Source organism: Arachis duranensis, chromosome 4 (genome assembly GCF_000817695.3).
Source record: "Arachis duranensis cultivar V14167 chromosome 4, aradu.V14167.gnm2.J7QH, whole genome shotgun sequence".
Lineage (NCBI taxonomy): Eukaryota > Viridiplantae > Streptophyta > Magnoliopsida > Fabales > Fabaceae > Arachis > Arachis duranensis.
This window is the reverse complement of record NC_029775.3, coordinates 68,686,410-68,708,596: the sequence shown is the minus strand read 5'-3', so window position 1 is coordinate 68,708,596 and position 22,187 is coordinate 68,686,410. Positions and strand designations below refer to the sequence as shown.

Genomic DNA, 22,187 nt, shown 5'->3' with positions numbered 1-22,187 from the left:
TGATTTAACTCTCTTTTCATACACTCTTCTACGAATTTCAATCAAAAGTATTATCTAATTAAAGTAGTTATCGTTGACATTTATTCTGAAGGATGTTTCGTCTAATCACTAATTATTTTTAGGCTAATTTATTGTGGTATTCAAAAGTTATTTTTGAAACTTAAGATGGTTTGTAATAGAATAGAAAAAGGATTCAAAGCAACGTCTTTGTTCTATAGTCATTTAAAATCAAATGCAGTTAATGTTCAAACTGATGTTCAATCTAGGAGTGACCTTGAATTTGAGACAAAACTGATCAAATAAAGACAATGACAAAGACTTGGTGAACAAATCAGCTACGTGGTTCTAGCCTTCAAATCGAAATATGAACTATATGTAGTTTGAGATTAACCCGATCCATTACTAGATGAAGGTTGAGCTCGAAGTGCTTTGTCTTGCTGTATACCATCGGATTTGCGACCAAAAATACTGCACTAATATTATCACAATGCATTGTAGAAGGGTTGGTCGCTGGAACATGCAATTTAGAGAGGAGATTTTCCAACCAAATGAGTTTGGAATCTATAGGTGTGGGGCCTCTATATTCGGCTTTAGCATTGCTTCTGCTCACAGCTTGCTTTCTACTTGATCACGAGAGTAGGTTGTCACCAAAAGACACCATAACCACAGGTGTCGTGTCTATCATCAATGTCCAAACCTCAACCTAAATCAAAGAAAACAGAGTCTCAAATTAGTACTAGGATGAAAGATAAGTCCATAAGTCATAGTTCCAGCTACTTTTTTCATTAACTTACTTTTTTCATTGAGAAAGCTACATCAGGTTGGGTAAATGTAGCATATTGCTAGGACCCAACTATAAATCTATAAAAGATGGATTTTCGAAAGTCTCACCACCAAAGGCTGTTAGAGTGTAGTTACCATTTGTGTAGTACTGGTTTACAGCCTTGCATGTTAGCTTTATGTAATAAATTTGAAATGTATTTGCTTTGTGAAAGGTGGTAATAACTTGAGGGCAATTTCACAGCTTCTATGTCTAGAATGTGATGCGTGAGCATCTTTTCTATCTTTTTCTATTGACTTTGCATTCAAATTATTGAGTTTAATCAAGATTTAAATATCTTTTAGCCACTATGGATGCTACTTTGAGTTGTGTGCAATTTTATTTATTTCAGGTAGCATTCGGATGGATTTGACGGAGTTTTGTAACAGAAAAGGAAGAAAGCAAATGATGATGTCAACCCCGATCTCCTTGTACTCAAACAGGGGGTTAATGTTCAAATTCGTCCCTGAAAGATCACGTGATCTTCATTTTCGTCCTTGAAAGATTTTTTTAATCAAATTAGTCCCTGAAAGATAAGCTGTTAGTCAAATTAGTCCTTCTGTCAATTGGATGATGACGTGTCACGCCATGTGACAGATCAGTGACACGTGGCATGCCACGTGTCACTTGACATATAAAAAAGTTTTTTATTAGTCAAAATAGTCCTTAAAAATCCAGACGTAAGTCATTTTCATCCCTCAAATTTTAAAAATTAGTCAAACTAGTCCTTATATAATTTTTTTATAATATTAAATTTATAATATTTTTTTATACTACTAATTTTAATATTATTTTTTAAACCTTAATAAACAAAATTCTCTTTACATAAAATAATAAAAATAATTAAATTTTTATAAAGTTATTTTGTCATTTGTATTTTAAAATTTTACATTTTCAAATTGTAATTTTTATGTGAAATTTTTTTTATTTAAATGAGTTTATCAAATTATTGTTGATTATATATTTAAAATTTAATATTTTAAATTTTACTAAATAATATAGTAATTATTTTAAATTTTAAATCTTTTAAATTTTTTTGTACTAGTGCGGAATAGCTTGTGTTATGTATAAGTATATTATTTCCTATTTCATTTTATCTCATTGATTTGTGAAGTTAAAAGAAAAATTATATAACCTATCTTAAACATATGAAACACACAAAAATTTATTATGATGTTTGCACGTATTATGCTTAAGAAGCAATTCATTTATAATAATAATAATAATAATAATAATTAACCAACAAATTTTCAATATTTTGTAAAGTTTAGAATTGAAGCAAAATTTCTGGATCTTCTTGAATTTTGACTATAAGTATCACTATCATTACATTCTATATATAAGTAATATCGTAATGAAAAAAAAGATGTAGTAGAAAAAAAATAGTGGTATAACTTTGTTTAGGTTAACATACATAAATTTTGATTTTGAGCATATAACTTTGTTTAGGTTAATAGATACATACATTTTAATTTTGAATATATATATATATTCCATCAAAATGTAGTAATGTAAGAAAATATTTTAGAATAAGAGAGATTTTGAGAAGAATTAAAGGAGAGAGATAATTTTATGAAGAAAAAATAAAAAAAATTATATAAGGACTGCTTTGACTAATTTTTAAAATTTGAGGGATGAAAATGACTTATGTCTGAACTTTCAAAGACTATTTTGACTAATAAAAATTTTTTTATATGTCAAGATGCCACGTGTCACTGACCTGCCACGTGGCGTGTCACGTGTTACTGACCTGCCACGTGGCGTGTCACGTCATCATGCCACGTGGCACTTAACGTGACACATCATCATCCAATTGACGGAAGGACTAATTTGACTAACAGCTTATCTTTCAGGGACTAATTTGATTAAAAAAATCATTCAGGGATGAAAATGAATATCGCGTGATCTTTCAGGGACGAATTTGAACATTAACCCCTCAAACAGGAATAAATTGGGATACAAAAGTCCAAATGACGTGATTTGAGCGGCATTGGAAAGCTAACTTTCAAGGCTTTCCAACGATGTATAATAGTGCATATTTCTTCTCCAGAAATCTCTGCCTCCTCCACGCTGAACTTGGCTGCCAAGTTCAGCGTGGACTTGAAAACTCTAAGGGAAATCACCCCCTCTCTCCACGTTGAACTTGGGATTTCCCAAGTTCAGCGTGGATTCAAAAGAAAGCACAAGTAAAACACTGTATCATCCACGCTGAACTTGATATTTTCTAAGTTCAGCATGGACTCAAGGGACGCACCAAATTAAAGGAGACAATGCCTCATCTACGCTGAACTTGAGAATTTCCAAGTTCAGCGTGAATCCTAATAACCCAAGTGGTCTCCAGACACTCATATAAGGCTGCGCATGAAGCTTAATTAATTTTGATTGAATTTTTATTTCATTTTAAAATAGGAAAAGATATTATTTAGTTTTAGAAATTATAATTTATATTAATTAGGATTAGATACAAAAAGGAAAAAGAATCAGTCCTTCGGATCTCTTCTCTTGAACCTCATTCCGCAATTTACAGTTTACCAGAATCTTTATTTTCTCTCTAAACCATGAGCAACTAAACCTTCACTGTTAAAGTTAGGAGCTCTGTCTATTGTATGGATTGATACTATTATTTTTCTATTTTAATTCATGTACTGATTTATAATTCAAGAATTATTTTCTTTCTTTATCTTATGAATTTGGGTGGAAAGAAAGTATGACCTTTGTTGTAATTGAGTTCTTGTATAACTTAAAAAAGCTCTTTACTTAAACAACAACTTGAAAACATATTCTCCTAAATTTCTAATTATTTGGATTTAACGGGATACGTGACATATAATCCTCTTATATTTGGATAATTAGGATTTATGTGGCCTATAAATTAGAATTGAACTTCACCCTCTAATTGGAATTAAGTGACCAAAGAATTGGCGGTTAATGAATTTTAGAGGAGACTAAAAAGGTCTAAGAAATTAGGGTTTAGTCACATACAGTTTGTCATGAATTAAATCTTACATGATTAAAATAGTTAGTAAGAAAAATTAATCCGAAAGATAGATATCTCTGAAATCTTAACTATTTCTCCATATATTATTCAACTTGTTTACTACTTGCTATTCTGATTTTCTGATTTACTGTTTAATACTTTTGAACTCTCATACATCATTTTTTGCTTGTCTGACTAAGTAAATTAATCAACCATTATTGCTTAGTCCATCAATTCTCATGAGATCGATCCTCATTCACTTGAGATACTACTTGATACGATCTGATGCACTTACCGATTAGTTTGTGGTTGTAATTTCTGCACCAGAATCCCAAACATTTTATAAAGAATTAGTAGATATATATCAAAGAGTATGGTTAGCTCACTTGATAAAAAAAGGTCTGTATGGACAAAGTCCATAGTGATTAAAAGTGGTTAAAATTTGACCCACCTATAAATAGATGACATGTGGAGAGTAGCATGCTGGTTCTTAGTGGGTTTGATCATGTTACATTGTTAGGAATTATGGGAGGATAAAGTAAAAAATGAGCCGATTAAAATTATGTGTATATTATGTGGGCCTTTTATATAAAAGGATAAAAAAGCTCTATTATGTTGTAAAATAAATAAAAGGTGTACTAAATATAAAATAAAGATATGTAAATAGAAAATTCTAATATTAATATTAGTCAATATAATTAATTCAATAAAACTAATTTATATATATCTATTAATATATATAGCAACTTATTGTAAGAGAGAAAGAAGAGAATAGTATATGAGAAAGAGTAATTATTGTTATTGCTCTGTATGTATCATTAAATGAGCATCCACATCATCATGCATATCTTAACACTCCCCCTTGGACGACCATTTAGGAATATGCCTCATTAAAACCTTTCTAAAGAAAACCCAATGGAAAAAACTTTAGTGAAGGAAAGAGTATAATATCCTTTGTGATGGGGACTGCCTCATTAAAAACCTTGTTAAGAAAAACCCAATGGGAAAAAAACCCGACAAAGAAAAAAAGAGTATAGTCTCCCCCTCTTGCCGACATCATTTAATGTCTTGAAATCGGCGCATTCCAATCTCATGTACCAATCTTTTAAAGGAGGATTTTGGAAGTAACTTTGTGAATAAATCTGCCAGATTGTCACTTGAACGGATCTGTTGGATATCAATTGTCCCTTGATTTTGAAGATCATGAGTGAAGAAGAATTTGGGAGAAATATGCTTTGTTCTATCACCTTTGATGTATCCACCCTTAAGTTAAGCAATGCATGCTGTATTATCTTCAAACAGGACAGTTGGAGCTATCTTCTGATCAATCAGTCCACATGATGACAGAATATATTGGATCACACTCCTCAGCCAAAAACACTTGCGACTAGCTTCATGTATCGCTAGTATTTCAGCATGATTAGAGGATATTACAAAAATCGTCTGTTTCGTGGATCTCCATGATATAGCTGTACCACCATATGTGAACAGGTATCCTGTTTGAGATCTCCCTTTGTGTGGATCAGACAAGTATCCAGCATCTGCATAGCCAACTAGTTGTGACTTGGATCCATATGGATAAAACAATTCCATATCAACCGTTCCATGAAGATATCGAAAGATTTGCTTGATTCCACTCCAATGTCTTCTGATTGGAGAGGAACTATACCTTGCTAGTAAATTCACCGCGAATGATATGTCAGATCGCGTATTATTAGCAAGATACATTAGCGCTCCAATGGCACTAAGATATGGTACTTCAGGACCAAGGATATCTTCATTTTCTTCTTTATGACGGAATTGATCATTTTTCACATCCAAAGATCTTACGATCATTGGGGTACTCAAGGGATGTGACTTATTCATCTAAAATCTTTTCAAGATCTTTTCCGTGTATGTTGTTTGAAGCATAAAGATCCCATTTTTTATATGCTCGATCTATAGGCCGAGACAAAATTTAGTTCTTCCAAGATCTTTCATCTCAAACTCTTCTTTTAGAGTTTTTATAATTGTTGGAATCTCTTTAGGAGTCCCAATGATATTTAAATCATCAACTTACACAGCAATTATAATGAATCCAGATGCAGATTTCTTTATGAAAATACATGGGCAAATATCATCATTCTTAAATTTGTTTTTGGCCAAATACTCAGTAAGACGATTATACCACATTCGTCCAGATTGCTTTAGACCATATAAAGATCTTTTCAATTTGACTGAGTATAACACCTGTGAATATTCATTGGATGGTTTAGATATCTTTAATCCTTCAGGGACTGTCATATAGATATCACGATCTAATGAGCCGTATAAGTAGGATGTTACCACATCCATTAAATGCATATGCAGTTTATAATATGCAGATAAACTGACCAAATAACGCAATGTTGTCGCATCCACTACAGGAGAATACGTTTCTTCATAATTTATACCGGGCCTTTGTGAAAAACCTTGTGCCACAAGTCGGGCTTTATTGCGCACAACTTTATTTTTCTCATTTCGTTTTCTCACAAATACCCACCTGTATCCAACAGGTTTTACATCTTCTGGTGTATGGACTACAGGTCCGAAGACTTCACATTTTGGAAGTGAGTCTAATTCAACCTTCATGGCTTCTTTCCATTTTGGCCAATCATTTCTTTGTCGACATTCTTCGACTGATCTTGGCTCAAGATCCTTACTTTCATGCATGATATTTAATGCCACATTATATACAAATATTTCATTGACAATTGTCTTATTTTAGGCCCATTTCTCTCCTATAAAGACATAATTTATCGAGATCTCATTATTTTCACAATTTTCAGGTACTTGAACGTCTTCTGCCATTAAAATTATATCAGAATTTTGGACAACTGCAGGTGTCTTTACTGTGTCTTTTTCAACAGGAATAGTATTTACCTCTTTTCTCTTTCGAGGATTTTTATCTTTGGAACCAACAGGCCTGCCACGCTTCTGGTGTGTATTTGCTTCAGTGGCCATTTGTCCTACTAGGACATCAATTCGAATTGGGGCATTTTCCATCCTGCCACGCTTTTGGTGTGAATTTGCTTCAGTGGCTACTTGTCCTACTGGGACATCAATTCAAATTGGGGCATTTTTTACTGGTATATAAGATTTGGTTATCCTCTTTGTATCGGAAAATGCATCAGGCAATTCATTTGCTATTCTTTGCAAATGTATAATCTTTTTGAACTTTTAGTTCACATTGCCCTGATCGAGGATCTAAATGCATCAACGATGATGCATTCTAATTAAGTTTCTTTTCAGGAAGCTTATTCTCTCCCCCTAATGTTGAAAATTTTGATTCATCAAAATGACAATCCGCAAACCGGGCTTTAAATATATCTCCCATTTGTATCTCAAGATACCTCACTATAGAGGGAGAATCATATCCAACATATATCTCCAATTTTCTTTGGGGTCCCATTTTGGTGCGATTAGGTAGTGCAATGGAAACATATATCGCACACCCAAATATTCTTAAATGGGTAACATTTGGCTGCTGGCCAAAAGCTAATTGCATAGGAGAGAACTGATGGTAACTCGTTGGCCTCAAACGAATAAGTGATGTGGCATGTAAAATAGCATGCCCCTAAACCGAGGTTGGGAGATTTGTTCTAATAAGTAAGGGTCTAGCAATTAATTGGATGCGCTTAATAAGTGATTCTGCTAACCCATTTTGTGTGTGAACATAAGCTACTGGATGTTTAACACTTATTCCATTAGTCATACAATAAGCATCAAAATCTTGGGAAGTAAATTCACCAGCATTATCAAGACAAATTGCTTTGATTGGATTTTCTGGAAATTGTGCTTTTAATCGAATAATTTGAGCCAGTAATCTCGCAAACACCAGGTTGCGAGAAGATAATAAGCACACATGTGACCATCTCGAAGATGCGTCTATCAGGACCATAAAATATCAAAAAGATCCACATGGTGGATGAATAGGTCCACATATATCACCTTGAATCCTTTCTAGGAATTCAGAAGACTCAAATCCAATCTTTACTGGTGATGGCCTTAAAATTAACTTCCCTTGAGAACATGCAGTACAACAAAATTCACTAGATTTAAGAATCTTCTGGTTCTTTAGTGAATGTCCATGAAAGTTTTCAATAATTCTCCTCATCATGGTTGTTTTCGGATGACCCAATCGGTCGTGCCAAGTTATGAATTCATTTGAGCTAGTAAACTTCTGGTTTACAGTGGCATGTGATTCAATTGCACTAATCTTAGTATAATACAACCTAAATGAAGTGAGGGTAACTTTTCTAATATAACCTTTTTATTTAAATAATGAGTTGTGATACATAAATACTCATGATTTTTCTCATTTATTGTTTTAATATGATATCCATTTCGGCAAATATCTTTGAAACTCAACAAGTTCCTTAGAGACTTGGTAGACAATGGTACGTTATTTATTATAAATTTTGTTCATCCAGAAAACAAAATTATAGCTCAGAGCCTTCTATCATATTGCCAGAGCTAATAATAGTATTAATATATTCATCTTTTGGCACAAGATAGGTAAAATATATATCACTTTTAAGAATAGTGTGCGAACTTACACTATCCGCAAGGCAAATATTTTCAGAATATGTCCTTGCCATTTTTCTTCAAAAACAAATGATAATAATAATAAATGAGTATAAGTACATGCACAATAAAATTATTCATATGAATACTTAACAAACACATACACATATCAAACTATTCCATCATTGATCAAATAACCAATATTTCCTTCAAGATCCTCAAAGAAATTAGATACATCATAATGAGTGGTGGAATTTTCACATTTGAAACAAAATTTGTTTTCTTTCCTTTGTCATCCTTTTTCAAGGATGCTTGATAAAGATCAACTAGGTGCCTTGGGGTATGACAGGTACGTGACCAATGGCTCTTTCCACCACAACGGAAGTATTTATCCTCAATTGATATACTTTGTCCATTGTTTCTTTCTTTATCCCACTTCTGGTGAGATCTTTTCTTGTGAACATAATTTCTTTTCCTTCCATAATTTTTCTTGTTATCAAAATCTTGCCATTTACCTCTTCTGGGTTAATGATTTGCCGCATTTGCTTCAGGAAATGGGACGGCGCCAGCTGGGCGCGCTTCATGATTTTTTAAGAGCAACTCATTGTTGCGTTCAGCAACAAGAAGGCAAGAAATTAACTCAGAATATTTTTTAAATCCTTTTTCTCGATACTGCTGCTGCAGGAGCACATTCGAGGCATGGAAGGTTGAGAAAATTTTCTCCAACATATCATGATCAGTTATCTTTTCCCCACATAATTTCATTCGTGAGGTGATTCGAAATATTGCAGAATTATATTCATTTATGGATTTAAAATCCTGCAGACGCAAGTGCGTCCATTCATATCGGGCTTGAGGAAGTATCACCTTTTTTTATGATTGTACCTTTCTTCAAGGTCTTTCCAAAGATCTGTAGGATCTTTTAATGTGAGATATTTATTTTTCAATCCTTCGTCAAGATTGCAACGAAGAAAAATCATGGCTTTGGCTTTATCCTTCTGGGATGCATTATTTTCAACCTTACTAGTATCTCCAAGATCTATTGAATCAAGATGAATTTCAGCTTCTAGTATCCATGATAAATAATTGTTTCCAGATATAAAAAATATTAAATTCAAAATGAGAGAGTTTCACCATAATAAAAATTTGTTATTTGGAGTCTTCCTAAAATTTCGTTACAGTTTTGTGCTGATAACGTGTTGTAAAATAAATAAAATGTGTACTAAATATAAAATAAAGATATGTAAATAGAGGATTCTAATATTAATATTGAGTGGATAATACTAAAAACTGAAAATCCATTATAATATAAAGCTCTTTAATTATTAATCTATTATCTATTATCTATTATATATTACTAATTTACAACAAAAATATGTTATATGTTACTCTTTTATTGTAATTAAAATTCAATCTTTTTTTCTAAAATTAGAGGATTCTCTCATCTCTAAAGATTCAATTATTTAAAAAAATTAATTTTTAAAGGAAGAGATATAAAAATTAATTAATAGTTATATTGGTAGTTATAAAATTAACTTAAAATTAATTTTTTTGTTAATTTAATTTTTTGTAGAACACAAATATAAAGAGAAATAGAAAATGAGGTAGAAAATAGAGAGAAAGATAAAGAAAAGAGAGAGAGAGAATTTGTTAATTTAAAAAAAAATTTAATTGTAATAAAAGAATATTTTGTGATATATTTTGATTTGTCAAATAGTAATATAAAATATAAATTATAAATTATATATAAAGTGGAAGGATAGAGAGAAATAGAGAAGGGGAGAGAGGTAGATAAGAGGATAGAAGAAGAACGTTTATTAATTTTTGAAGAAAATAGTTTATCTCAATTTTAATAAAATAATGTCATGTGATATATTTTGATTATTAAATTAGTAATATAATTAAAATTAAAATTAGAGAATGTGATATTATACATTTTGATTGTCAAATTTGTAATTAGTCATTGATAAGAAAAATAAAATAGATGAAAAAATAAGAGAAATAGAGTGAAAAAGAGAGGAAGAGATAATATTCTAATTTTGAAGGAAAAAATTAAATTTCAATTGTAATGAGAGAATGACATGTAACACATTTTAGTTGTAAAATTAATAATATATAATAAATAATAGATAATAGATTCATAATTAAGAAGTTTTTATTGACCCAACATTATAATAAGTTTTTCGTTTTTAGTGTTATCCACTCAAAAAATATTAATAGATTTTTTTTCTTCACATAAAAGGCTCATGTAATATAGACATAATTTTAGTCAACTTGTTTTCTACTTTATGTAATCTCAAGCATATAACGTGATTAAACCCACTAATAACCTACATGATACTCTCTATATATTATGTGTTTATAAGTTAGTTAAATCTTAGTCATTTTTTGCCACTATAACCTTTGGCCACCAAAAATCTCTCCTTGATAAAATCCTACACTAATAATTCAATAGCTTGTGTTCAACACACACTTTTTTTCAAATTTATTCTGAAACTTTTTTTCCTGGTAGCAATCTCACCAAACATAGAAGAATATGGAAACTTATTCTCATCAAAGAGTACATGCCTAGTAATAAAGATTTTTCCAATACCTTATGATTGGGGCATAGCCTAAAAAGACAAAAAAGGTTGAGACTTATATTCCAATTTGTTTATGTGTATAAGGCTTCAAATAAGGATAGCAAGTGCATCCAAAAATTCTAAAAAATGAATAATCAGGAACACAATGATGAAGGAGCTCAAAGGGAGATTTATTGGATGTATTAGGGGATGGCAGCCGATTAATAATATATAAGTCTGACAAGAAGGCAACGCCCCAATGTTTAAGGGGGTAGAGAGGTCGAAACAGGCATTGCCAAGACAATGTCTATGATGTGGTGATGTTTGCATTTGGCTCTATTATTTTGTTAGCGAGTATAAGGATAGGAATAACGATGATGAGTAATTCCATGGTTAGCTAAGAAAGAGGTGAAGGCAGATAAGAGATATTCTCTTCCATGATTAGTTTGTAGAGCTTTAATACGAAGACCACTGAAGTTTTCCATCAAATTTTTTAATTGAATAAAAGTTGTAAACACTTGTGACTTAGTATGAAGTAGAAAAGTGCAAGTATAACCAGTGTAAGCATCCATGAAAGAGACATGATAACGAAATTCATGAAAAGATAATTTGGAGGCAGGTCCCCAAATATGACTGTAAATCATACCCATTGGAACAGTAAATTAATAAGAGTCATGTGAAAAAGGAAAATAGTGCATTTTAGCTAATTAAACAACAACTTTTACACAATAACCAGAGCTAGAGCCTATAGGGATAGAAATAATGCAAGTTTTACGCACAACAGCAACCGTTTTAGGTGTTTGTGTCCAAGTCTATGATGCCTTACGCAGCATTTGTTTAGTATATGTGTCTAGCTAAGACATGGACAACTTAAAACGTGTCTTTGTTTAGTTTGTAAGACACACAAATAAGAGAAACACGAATATCCACAAATATATACAATATACATATTTTTTTGTGTCTCACTCAATTGATGAGACACGAAATGAAGCTATAGACACGGATTTCAATTTTTTTTGGGACTATTTTATCTCTATTAAGTTTTTCAAATTTTAAATATCTCTTTCTCTTTTTATAAATTCTAATTTAATTTATGAGGATAAAATAGTCATTTTAAGTTATATAATATTTTTGTATTTTGTAATCAAACATTATATTAGACACTACATTAGTGTTATGTCTATTATTTTCAAATACTAAACACAAACACAAATATTTTATATTTATGTCTTTAAGTGTATATATGTCTTAATGTCTATGTCTCAATACATACACAAAAGAGCCTTAAATATATATCTATTCTAGCACGAAAAACTCAAGGGATAGAAAAAGATTCGATTCTTTCAACAGCTACATTACGAAACCTATAGATTCCAACTTGAGGAGACCCTCGAAGCAGGACCTATTTGGTTGCCACAAGCATCAGCGTGGAATTCAAAGAAACACTAGTTATCAATTACAAATTTTTGAACACTAATAAGATTTTGAATTATATTTGGGACAAGAAGCAATTTCTTAAAATAAAACGTTTATGATTATCAAGAGAAACTAAGTTTGCATACCCAAAATCAGAAATACGTGTACCTGACCCATTATCTAACAAGATTTGTTCTTGACCATTATAGGATTCAGCATCCATGAAACTTGATTGATCAGAGGTGATGTAATACGAGTCACCCATGAGTCACCCATGTCAGGAAATCAGGACGCTTTAGAGAGGTGGCATGGAAGAAGACATGCTTGATGAGGCACCAGAATTTGCTTGGGATGTAGTGAAGTTTTGATTAAATTGATGAAAACAGAATTGCCCTTAAACTTGCCACATACTTGACATTGAGGACATTGTTGTGTCAAAGAGGCATTGCCACCACGAAAGAATCTGCTATGGGTGTATGCGGATTGCATCAAATTGGATATGATCGAAAATTTGATTCAATCCGCACAATCTCTATCAAATCATATCGGATATGATATTCACGTTTTTTAATGTCGAATCCGATCCGATCTAAACATTTACGGATTAAATATTGGGTATATCCACATAATTAAACCTTCTCTTTTTAATCATATTTCTATGTAAATAATTCAATAAAAATATTTCTTTCACACTTTTAAACCTATTTATTCCTAAAAGAATTTTAATCAATTTTTTTAAATAAAAAATGATATAATATAATATATGAATAATAACTACTAACTAAAATATACAAACAAATAAATATAATACCAAACATTCCAACAAACACTTCTAATAATAACTAATAAGTAAAGATAACAAGTACTAAAATACTAAATGTCTCATTTAAAATAAAACAGAAACATTATAACACACTAAAAGTCTAAATAATCTACAGCAAATACTTAAAATAAAATAATAGTAAAACAAGTTGATTCCTTCTTAAATCAGCCATAAGGTAATTTCAGCAGCTATGTATTCTTATTAAGAAAATACTAACTGAAAAATTAGTAAAACATGTTAGAATAAATTAAAAAAATAATCTAAGTAATTATACACTAATACAAATACTTAGTTATAATATTTAAGATGGTTCAGGAGGATGCAATTGACTTTGAACTTCAAGATCTCCAACACTAATAATTTTAGAAAATTCTATTCAATTCAACAATAAAATATGTCAAAATCAATGGTATAAAATAAAGAATCAAGAATGATGAAAAATAAATGAACCAATTCATTATATACCTGAATCAATTACAGTATCTCTTTCATCAAGTTCAACCAAAATCTTAACAGATTTTAACCAATATTGAGTGCAAATTAAAGCTTTTACAGTGGTAGGACTCAAAGCACTAAGATAAAGGATCAAGGACATGTCCTCCGAACTAAAAACTGACTCAGATGTCACAGTAAAAATAAGAATGACTAATATATCTCTAGTTATGCAAGAAAAAAATCGATATCTCAGAGTCTTTCCTCTCCACCACCTCAATATATCAAATCCACTAAAATATTTTGCCACTTCATTTTTTAAATACATATCCATTTTATTCAACTTTATTCTGTGTTTGTTTTCATTTGCTAATAAGTTTTCAATCATAATGTTATCATATGTCAGCATACTATTAATGAAAAATGAATTAGAAATTAATATGAAATATACTTTTATCAATTTTAAAAATGTAACTAATGCAATTAAAATTTTAAAAATAATTTTAATGTATGACGTCTACTTAAAAATCACTTTGAAAATTTAGTTGACTTCGATAATATTACTTTGTATCTTATAGGTTATCTTGCTTTATTCCGTTGTTGCACATGTGCTGGGTTTCTTTGCTTTTGTTAAAAGTTAGTTTTTATGATATGATAGTTATTACCATGGTAGATGGTATTTATATTTAAAATTAAAGTAAATTTTAATATTTGAAAACACATATTAATTTAAAGACTAATATTATTAAAATATAAAAAATATTATCTTAATTTTAACAAATATTTTTTATTCATTGGGGACTACACCTTATTAAAAATATATATTATGAATGATGTATGTATAAACAAAAAGTAAATACTCAAATTAATTCTAAAAAATTTTAAATAATATTTTAGTCTTTAATAAACTTTTATTTTCTAAAAGAATTAATCTCATTAAATAACTATTCATCATTTTTAATATGTATATCAGACAAATTAATAGCTAAAAGTTCTACGACAACTAAATTTCAAAAAATAAGTTATGCTATTATGATGATGTGTATTTTCTTCCTCACTTGCTGAAATGTGGTGGATGTAGGAAAAAGAAACACGTGGAGTCCTTGTTTCCGCTTGGCCCAGCAAGTGTTGTGCCAGTTGCAGAGTTAATATAAAAAGTGAGCTAGGTTGTGGTTAATTAATTGGAGTTAGCTTCGTAGATAATCTCATGATTAGTTATTTAGGTTTTTTGGGTCTGTAACGGGTCTTTTTTGGAAAGCATAGTAAAGGTGGGCTGGGATTTAAGTAATTGTAAAAAAAAAAATTTCTCCATTTCTTAAATTGTGGGATAATCAGGTCGAGTTTAGTTTCTTGACAAAAAGAAAAAGCATAAGAATTCTGACAAAAAAAAATGTGAACAATAATAATAATATTGATATAAGTGATAACGGTAATATAAAAATCCTCTCTATACAGATCGTCTTATAACGATTATCGTGTTTTCCACCTCTGTTCCATTACTGCCCCTGATGGCCGACAATGAATGGCCTGAAGGAGACCCAAACGAGAGTGACCATGCAAGAATAGAAAAGGAATTACTTGAGAGAAGTTCAAAGAAAGTCAAAAAAGGAGAAGATTACGCGGGTACTTCAAATCCAGCTCTGACTCCTAGAGTCGAAGGATGGATGCAGAGGAAAGAAGTTGGCCACAAAGGACGTTCATATATGACGTGCGCTAGATACCCATTTAAAAGTTCAAGTTATAAATCTCAAGTGCATCATAGATATCATCCTGAACCAGCGACCAAACGCTATCAAAATTTAGTGAAAGATGTCGCCATTCAAAAAACATATTGAGAGTTTTAATCTCGTGTTGTTTTTCCTTGGATTTATAATTCAGTAGTTTTTTATTAGTAAACTTAACATTGTGACTTTTGCTTTTTTTTTTAATTTTTTCGGAGCAATACATTAGAATTAAAAAATTATCTTCATTATCTATTGTGAAAATAATATTTTACTTCTTCATAATTGCCTTCCACTACTATATATAAAAAATCTATGTATACATAATTTATTACCGGGTACAATTTATTACAGCAGTGGATTACGCTACCCACTGTTTTTTCATAAACTGCAATATAGTCCAGGTTCTTTAGAAAGTATGGTTTTTGTATGGCACAAATTTTAACGTAATTCGCACTATTCTATAACAGATTATGTATATAAATTATAAACTGTTACACCTCTATAGTAATTTACATAAAATTAAAATAGAATAAAAATATAATATTTCAAAAAGTTACCATTACAAAAATTTAAAGTCCAATTGATTTATTTATGTAAATTGTCTTATATAAATCATATGTCAATGACCATTATGCCATAAATAGTGGGGAATGGAATAGTTTTATGTTTCTTTACTAAAAAGCATGAAACAGAAAGGTTTCCAACGATTTATTTTTGTTGCTTTCTCGTAAATCGTAATACTAGCATAGGTTTTATTTTTTTTTCTAAAACTTATGTATAGGCCACGATTTATATTTAAATATAGAGGACAAAATTGTAGCCGTTACAGATTTAGGACAATCTAGTAGTATAATAGTTCAACTGGTTTAAATAGATAAATTATTCTCATTTTTATGTAACTATAAACAATTAATGCTTCTTTCTTATTCTGGAACCCTAAATATATATATTTTTCTTTTTTTTCCGGCCATGATTTGCCCTCTAATAAAAGGTTGGCACCCAAACATAGGACAAACACACAAAAAAAAAAACCAAAATTCCTTCCATAGTCAATAATCCCGAAAAAAAATCAGCCTAACCAAAAACTACATCCTGAATATGCCAAAAAATCCTAAAACTTACTCACCTTCATTAAAACATACTTGGTTAAAACATATTCAAACTCTCCTAATTAACCCACCACTAACAAGCTCACTGCATTCTCAGTCAGGGGTGGTAGTCTCGTAGACAATATCTGCGCGTGAAGCTACGCCATACCACGCATTGCGCAATGCGATACTCCCCAACATTGGTACTATGCTAACTGATATAGCAACACACAAATCTGAAAACAAACAACAAATATTACAACAGATCTTAGCCGAAAGGCCAAGAAAGATACCCTTAAACTATTTAAGAATGGCTTCAACCGAGTATTGAATCTGTCGCTTTCTCTTCAAATAGTTTCTTTGCAGCTCTAGTGAACAAGTTATGGGCCTGCAAAAAGTTGGTAAAAGTTCAAACTTTGTTCAAATTATGAGACGAAATCTTTCAGCTAATACAGCACATGCTCATGGTTTATATGATATACCTGCTTCGAAGAGAGGCCAATCTTCTCTAAGTCACTTAGCTGCAAAATGTCAAAACCAAACAGGATCACTAACAGTATCAGATAATTCAATTTCTGCTATATATATATATATAAAATAAAAAAACAAAATTACAGAGATTCCCTAAATTAAATTTGGTTACATGGCCTTTTTTACTCTATGTTCATCGTGGATACCACGATTTAAGCAAAAATTAGTAAATCGTAAACTAACCCACGATTTCTAGACTAACTTAGGCATCATAATCGTAAACCATGATTTTCCCTCGGAAAAAACCCACGTAAATCGTGGATGTAAAGGCAACAACCTTGAATGCAATTTGTATTGTTTGAATGATATTGCTCCCGTGATCGAATAATAATAATAATAATAATAATAATAATAATAATAATAATAATAATAATAATAATATCTTACGTGTCTTGGGAGAAACATAATAGAAGAAAATCATATATATAAGCACACTAACCGATTTAAGCGGACTTTCTTCCCTAAGGTCTATTATATATTCTGCCATCTTCTCTCCTATGCCCTGAATGAATTGAAAAATAAAGAACAATCATGAATATAAATGAAAAAGGGAAAATTTTCAAATTTGGAAACAGCTATTCATGTTTTGCATCGCAGTGACATCCTGCATGTACCTTTAACTTTAGTAGTTCCTCTCTGCATTTAAGAATTAAACACAATGTTAATATTCAAAGAAGGATGACTAAGTATGCTTCAAAGGGTCAGAAAATTACAAAGGAGAATCATTTGCCTTACCTGCTTGCATTGTTTAAGAAATCAATGTATTCTTGAACTAGAGTATTCTGTGTTGAAAATTGGTGATGTGAGGATGGCAGTTCATGAAATCCTTTGTTACTAGAGTGAAAGAATAGTTTGTACCTTCAACGCAGAACTTCGTGTACTGAATTTATCAAGCGGAGTGTCATTCTTTAGTATTTTCCCTTTGTTAGCAGAGCAGGTTTCTGTAGAAGGTGTTTGTGAGAAAGAGAATGCTTCAAGGGGCTTTTGATTAACACTGATGTTGAGAGGGGAAAAGGGTTTTTTTAAAGGACTTTGGGCTGCATTTTTGCTCTCATTTGTAATTGGCGAGTTCATCACCTTGGCCAATGGCTCAGCTGAATATAAGAACAAATTCAAAGCCTTAGTAAGCACATTTACACAAGATTAAACCAAGCATCCAATAACTATTCACTGTTATGTCGGCAAATAATAAGATCAAGTGAAGGAATCTCAGAGCAATGACATACCAGGGAGATTTTTACATGGCTCCCATGAAGATTTATTGGTATAATGCTCAGATTCTTGCTTATCGTTGCTTTTAACACCACAATTCTCATTCTGTAGAACATTAAGTAAATAGTATATTCGAGAAAAATGAAGATATTTCTCCAGTATGCATGAAAATATATGTTTTACCTCCTCCAAGCAAGTATTGAACGGATCTGCACTATCCAGTAGATTTCCAAACGACACAGCAAAGGCACTGCTTACAAAATATGAAAATTCTCAATAGGTAAAGAAAAAATCAGTTTCCATGATTATATCAGCAAAAGAACCAATGGTCACCTTTCTTTTGTATATTGTGCGGATTCATTAATTCCAGTTCTTCCTTCCTTCACTGAACTATCGAAAGTAACACATCTCTTAGCAGAGATTTTGACCGAACTTGGAGTTTTTCTTGGAAACAGAGAGATAGATGCAGCAAATCTTTGTGAACTCTTCGTTTTGCCTTTTGATTCTAGCCAAGCTTTCAGTTTGGCTTCCATGTCCACTTTAACTTTTGGAGTCTCTTGTTTTTGAGCTGAAGGCACAAAATTAGACACATGCCTTGATCTAGCAGCCAAACTAACAGTATGAACAGATTCCTGGTATTCTCCTGGATTCTTGAATCAAAACAAAAGAGAGATGCAATAATCTTTTGAACCAATTCTGTGGATCATAGTCTTTGGTCACTGATATAGTTAAACAAGGAGCTAGAAAATATCTGGCCTTACCAGGCAAGCGACCATCAATGCACGACTAGTTCCCCCTAAAGAGTCTTGTAATATGCGGGTCAATTTGCTTTCGCGGTAGGGAACTCGTGGTTTGTTGTTGTTTAATGCATAGATCACATTTGACAGTGCAAACAAGGATTGGTTTATCTTACCACTCTCTTGGAGACGAATCCCTTCATTGCAGGTCCTTCTGTTGTCTTCGTTACCTGGTTCAGTCTTACACACATAAGCATAATCAGAACCTTTTGAATACAACATAATATCCTATGTTACACTAATCAAGATACCAACATTGAATACGATATGTAAATATGGTAATTTTTTAAAAATATAAAACATGAATACATAACCTTAATCAAATATTCAGAATAATTCGCCTAATAATGATCTTATATATGACAAATCATCTAGATGATAATAATATAGAGAATGAACAATACCCTCCTTCAGTTCAAAAAATTGGTCATATCCATATGAAGTCAAAGCTAACAGTAAGGCATACACACATAATATATATAATATGAAAGAAAAATTAAATTATTTATGCAACATAGATCATATCATTGAGACGAGAAAACTTGAAAATTTAAGTAACCTGCCAAGTCAATGAGATTCAACTTTCCGAATACAGCTGCTCCAGTGCCATCAGCAGAAGGAGTGGAGACAGAGATCATAAGGACTGCATGGCTCCTACTAGAGACATCATTGAGGCCAGTGTGAGCAACTTTACGCCGCTGAACTCCGCTCGAGAAAACATCATGAAACTCAGATATTGTGTTTATGGGAACCTGAGAGAGTCCACGGAGGTGGATTTCGCCATCTTTGTCATCCCAAACTGAAATCTCTTTTGCTTTGACCTCCAAAAGGTCATAGCATCTGTCCATGTAGACCTCATAGTATGAAATATTTGCAGTCCTGCCATTGTTTCGGCAAATGGACAGTATCATAGACATAGCCAGTGTCATCAAGCCAGGTTGGTCCTTAGTCCCCTGCAACACCAAAGATGGGATAACTTCAGAAACATAACAAAGGATTCTGCTACAGCTAGTTGGTTATCCAAGGCAATGTGTAGCTTATAACTTTTCTAAGTTTGTACTTGTGCTATGCCTGTATAGAACCAACCACAAAGCATGGCATGTTCGCTGAAACACTTTTGTTTTTCATAATGCTATCCAAAATCCCATATTTCCCAGTAATTTATACATTCAAAAACCCATATTGGAAAAAAAAAAAAGAAAAATAAATTGAGTTCCCGAGCCTAGAGAGTGGATCACACTTTACCAAACAATTGAGGGAAAAAATTGAGAGGATTCACTCCCTTAGTTGCCATCCTCAATTCACATTTTGCTTAAAATTCGTACTAAAAAATCAACGGAAAATGGCAATAACAAATCTAATTAAAAGAAAAAAAAAAAAAACACGCTTGGTTAAGGTCATACCTGCATGGTGTATGTCTTGCCACTGCCAGTGGCTCCATAAGCGAAAACTGTGGCGTTGCAGCCACTGAAGATTCCAGGTATCATAGGGCTCACTTCTTTGCTGAATATCTGACCCACATTATTATCTTCTACCCCAAAGAATGAGTCCAATTGGTAGCACTCCTTTCGGCTAACATCAACACAAAACACAAAAATCACCACCGAACCTAAAAATTCCACAAACCTCTTTCACCCAAAACAAGAAAGAAGAGTTTAATTTCCATGCACGGACACACATTTTCAAAAAATTGTTTCACACAAAAGTGGTTGACTCTCACGGCTTCTATTGTAAGAAGAAACCAACAGAATTGGATATGTAAAATTTCTTTTACACTAACGGCATAGTAAAATTAAGCTCAAACACAACAAGAAAGCATAATTGGGAGGAAAAGGTAAAGGCTAGAAATAATTTCTGAAACCTGGTTTGTGGATCTTTGAGATAAACGGCAACTTCATCTTCTGCAGACTCGAAATCTTGGTCCAGGACGGAGACACACGGAACTGGGTCGCCATTTCTTGAAGAGATCTCTTGAGGAAGAAAGGGTCTAACCCTGACTATCACTCTGACCTTGGAGCCAAGAGTAGCCATTGATGAAGTTCGGAAAGGAATTTTCAGAGAAATTTTGGGAAATGTTCAGAGAGAGAGAGAGAGAAGAAGAAGAAGAAGAAGAAGAAGAAGAAGAAGAGGTTTTTCGAAAAAACAGAGAACCTGAGAATTTGGGAGGCTTATTTAGTTTGAACTTTGAATTGAACGTTTAGTGACCCCCACATGTTTTCCGTTTTGAGGTAAAGGAGCTATTTTAATAATAATTTTTTAAAAATATTTTTATTTAATTTTGTAAATTTTAAATTTATTTTTCAATCTTTAGATTTACCTTAAACTAAATATAATATTAAAATATAATTTAGTCTAATGTATTTTTATTTTATACTAAATACAACACAAAATTTGATTTAGTCGATATCTTTCAGTTTTAGAATCTTTTTTTTTTTACTTTTGATTATGAAAAGTTATGTTACGTGTGTTTAGTACTATTTTTTATAAATGTTTTTAATTTTTTGAAAAATTAATTGAGAGATTTTAAAGAAGTAAAAAATATGACGTCTTCCTTTTCAGAAGTTATTTTATCATTTTCATTAAAAAAGGTAAAGTATATTTTTTGTCCCTGAAGTTTACTAAAAGTTTTAAAATTACCCCTAAGTTTCAATTTGTTTCAATTTTATCCCAGAAGTTTTCGATTTGCATCAATTTTACCCCTGAACGTTAACAGCGTTGAAATCACTAACAGACGTTAATGACGTGGCAATCAAGGAGTTTCATGTGGCAACTATGTGTGTGACTCATTTCTAAAACGTTTTTTTAAATAATTCTTAATTTTTGTTTAAAAATTTATATTACAAAAATGAAATAGGTAAAAATCCTATCATGAAACGCTAAAATTAACTTCTTCATTTACGTCTGCATCTTCATCTTCTTCATTCTCTGTAAGAATAAGAAACCCTAACGAATGGCTTCCCAAGGCTCTGTATCATCACAAAAAAGTAGTCGGCGATGACGAACGCTGACATGCAACTGTGGTGAACCCCCTGTACTGAGATGGTCGAAGACACCAGAAAATTCCGGCCGGAGATTTTGGGACTATGTATACTTTGATGTAAGTTTGACTGCTTTCTTATTTTGATGTCTTCCTGAGTTTCTTCAATTTCTTTTTTTTTGTGTGTTTATGTTACAGATTGGGAAGGAGTGCACATTTTTTCTTGAGCAGATGGAGTTGCAGAGATAAAAGAGGCTGAGGTTGCAAGGTTAAAGATGAAGATT

The 22,187-nt window shown here is 31.8% G+C and overlaps 1 protein-coding gene across 1 annotated transcript; it reads right to left on the bottom strand.

Annotated features, from left to right (window-relative positions):
* Nucleotides 1-16,325: 16,325 nt before the first annotated feature.
* On the bottom strand, nucleotides 16,326-21,116 carry LOC107484744 (kinesin-like protein KIN-10B). The gene is made up of 13 exons (XM_016105284.3): nucleotides 20,788-21,116; nucleotides 20,330-20,498; nucleotides 19,486-19,879; nucleotides 18,891-19,096; nucleotides 18,463-18,779; nucleotides 18,313-18,379; nucleotides 18,144-18,234; nucleotides 17,776-18,011; nucleotides 17,653-17,699; nucleotides 17,532-17,553; nucleotides 17,357-17,419; nucleotides 16,869-16,907; nucleotides 16,326-16,774 (listed from the first exon to the last, which is right to left on the bottom strand). Exons 1-13 carry the CDS (start codon nucleotides 20,955-20,957, stop codon nucleotides 16,703-16,705), a joined length of 1,893 nt encoding a protein of 630 aa, XP_015960770.1. The 5' UTR covers nucleotides 20,958-21,116; the 3' UTR covers nucleotides 16,326-16,702.
* Between the last annotated feature and the right edge of the window lie 1,071 nt (nucleotides 21,117-22,187).

Bases quoted from the DNA above. Each gene is read 5' to 3' on its own strand.
- LOC107484744 (XM_016105284.3), bottom strand. From the start codon at position 20,957: ATGGCTACTCTTGGCTCCAAGGTCAGAGTGATAGTCAGGGTTAGACCC. The intron at 19,097-19,485 runs GTTACTTAAATT...AGACTGAACCAG, and splicing joins GAATCTCATTGACTTGGCAG to GTAACGAAGACAACAGAAGG. The intron at 17,700-17,775 runs GTACAAACTATT...TTTTCAACACAG, and splicing joins CACGAAGTTCTGCGTTGAAG to AATACTCTAGTTCAAGAATA.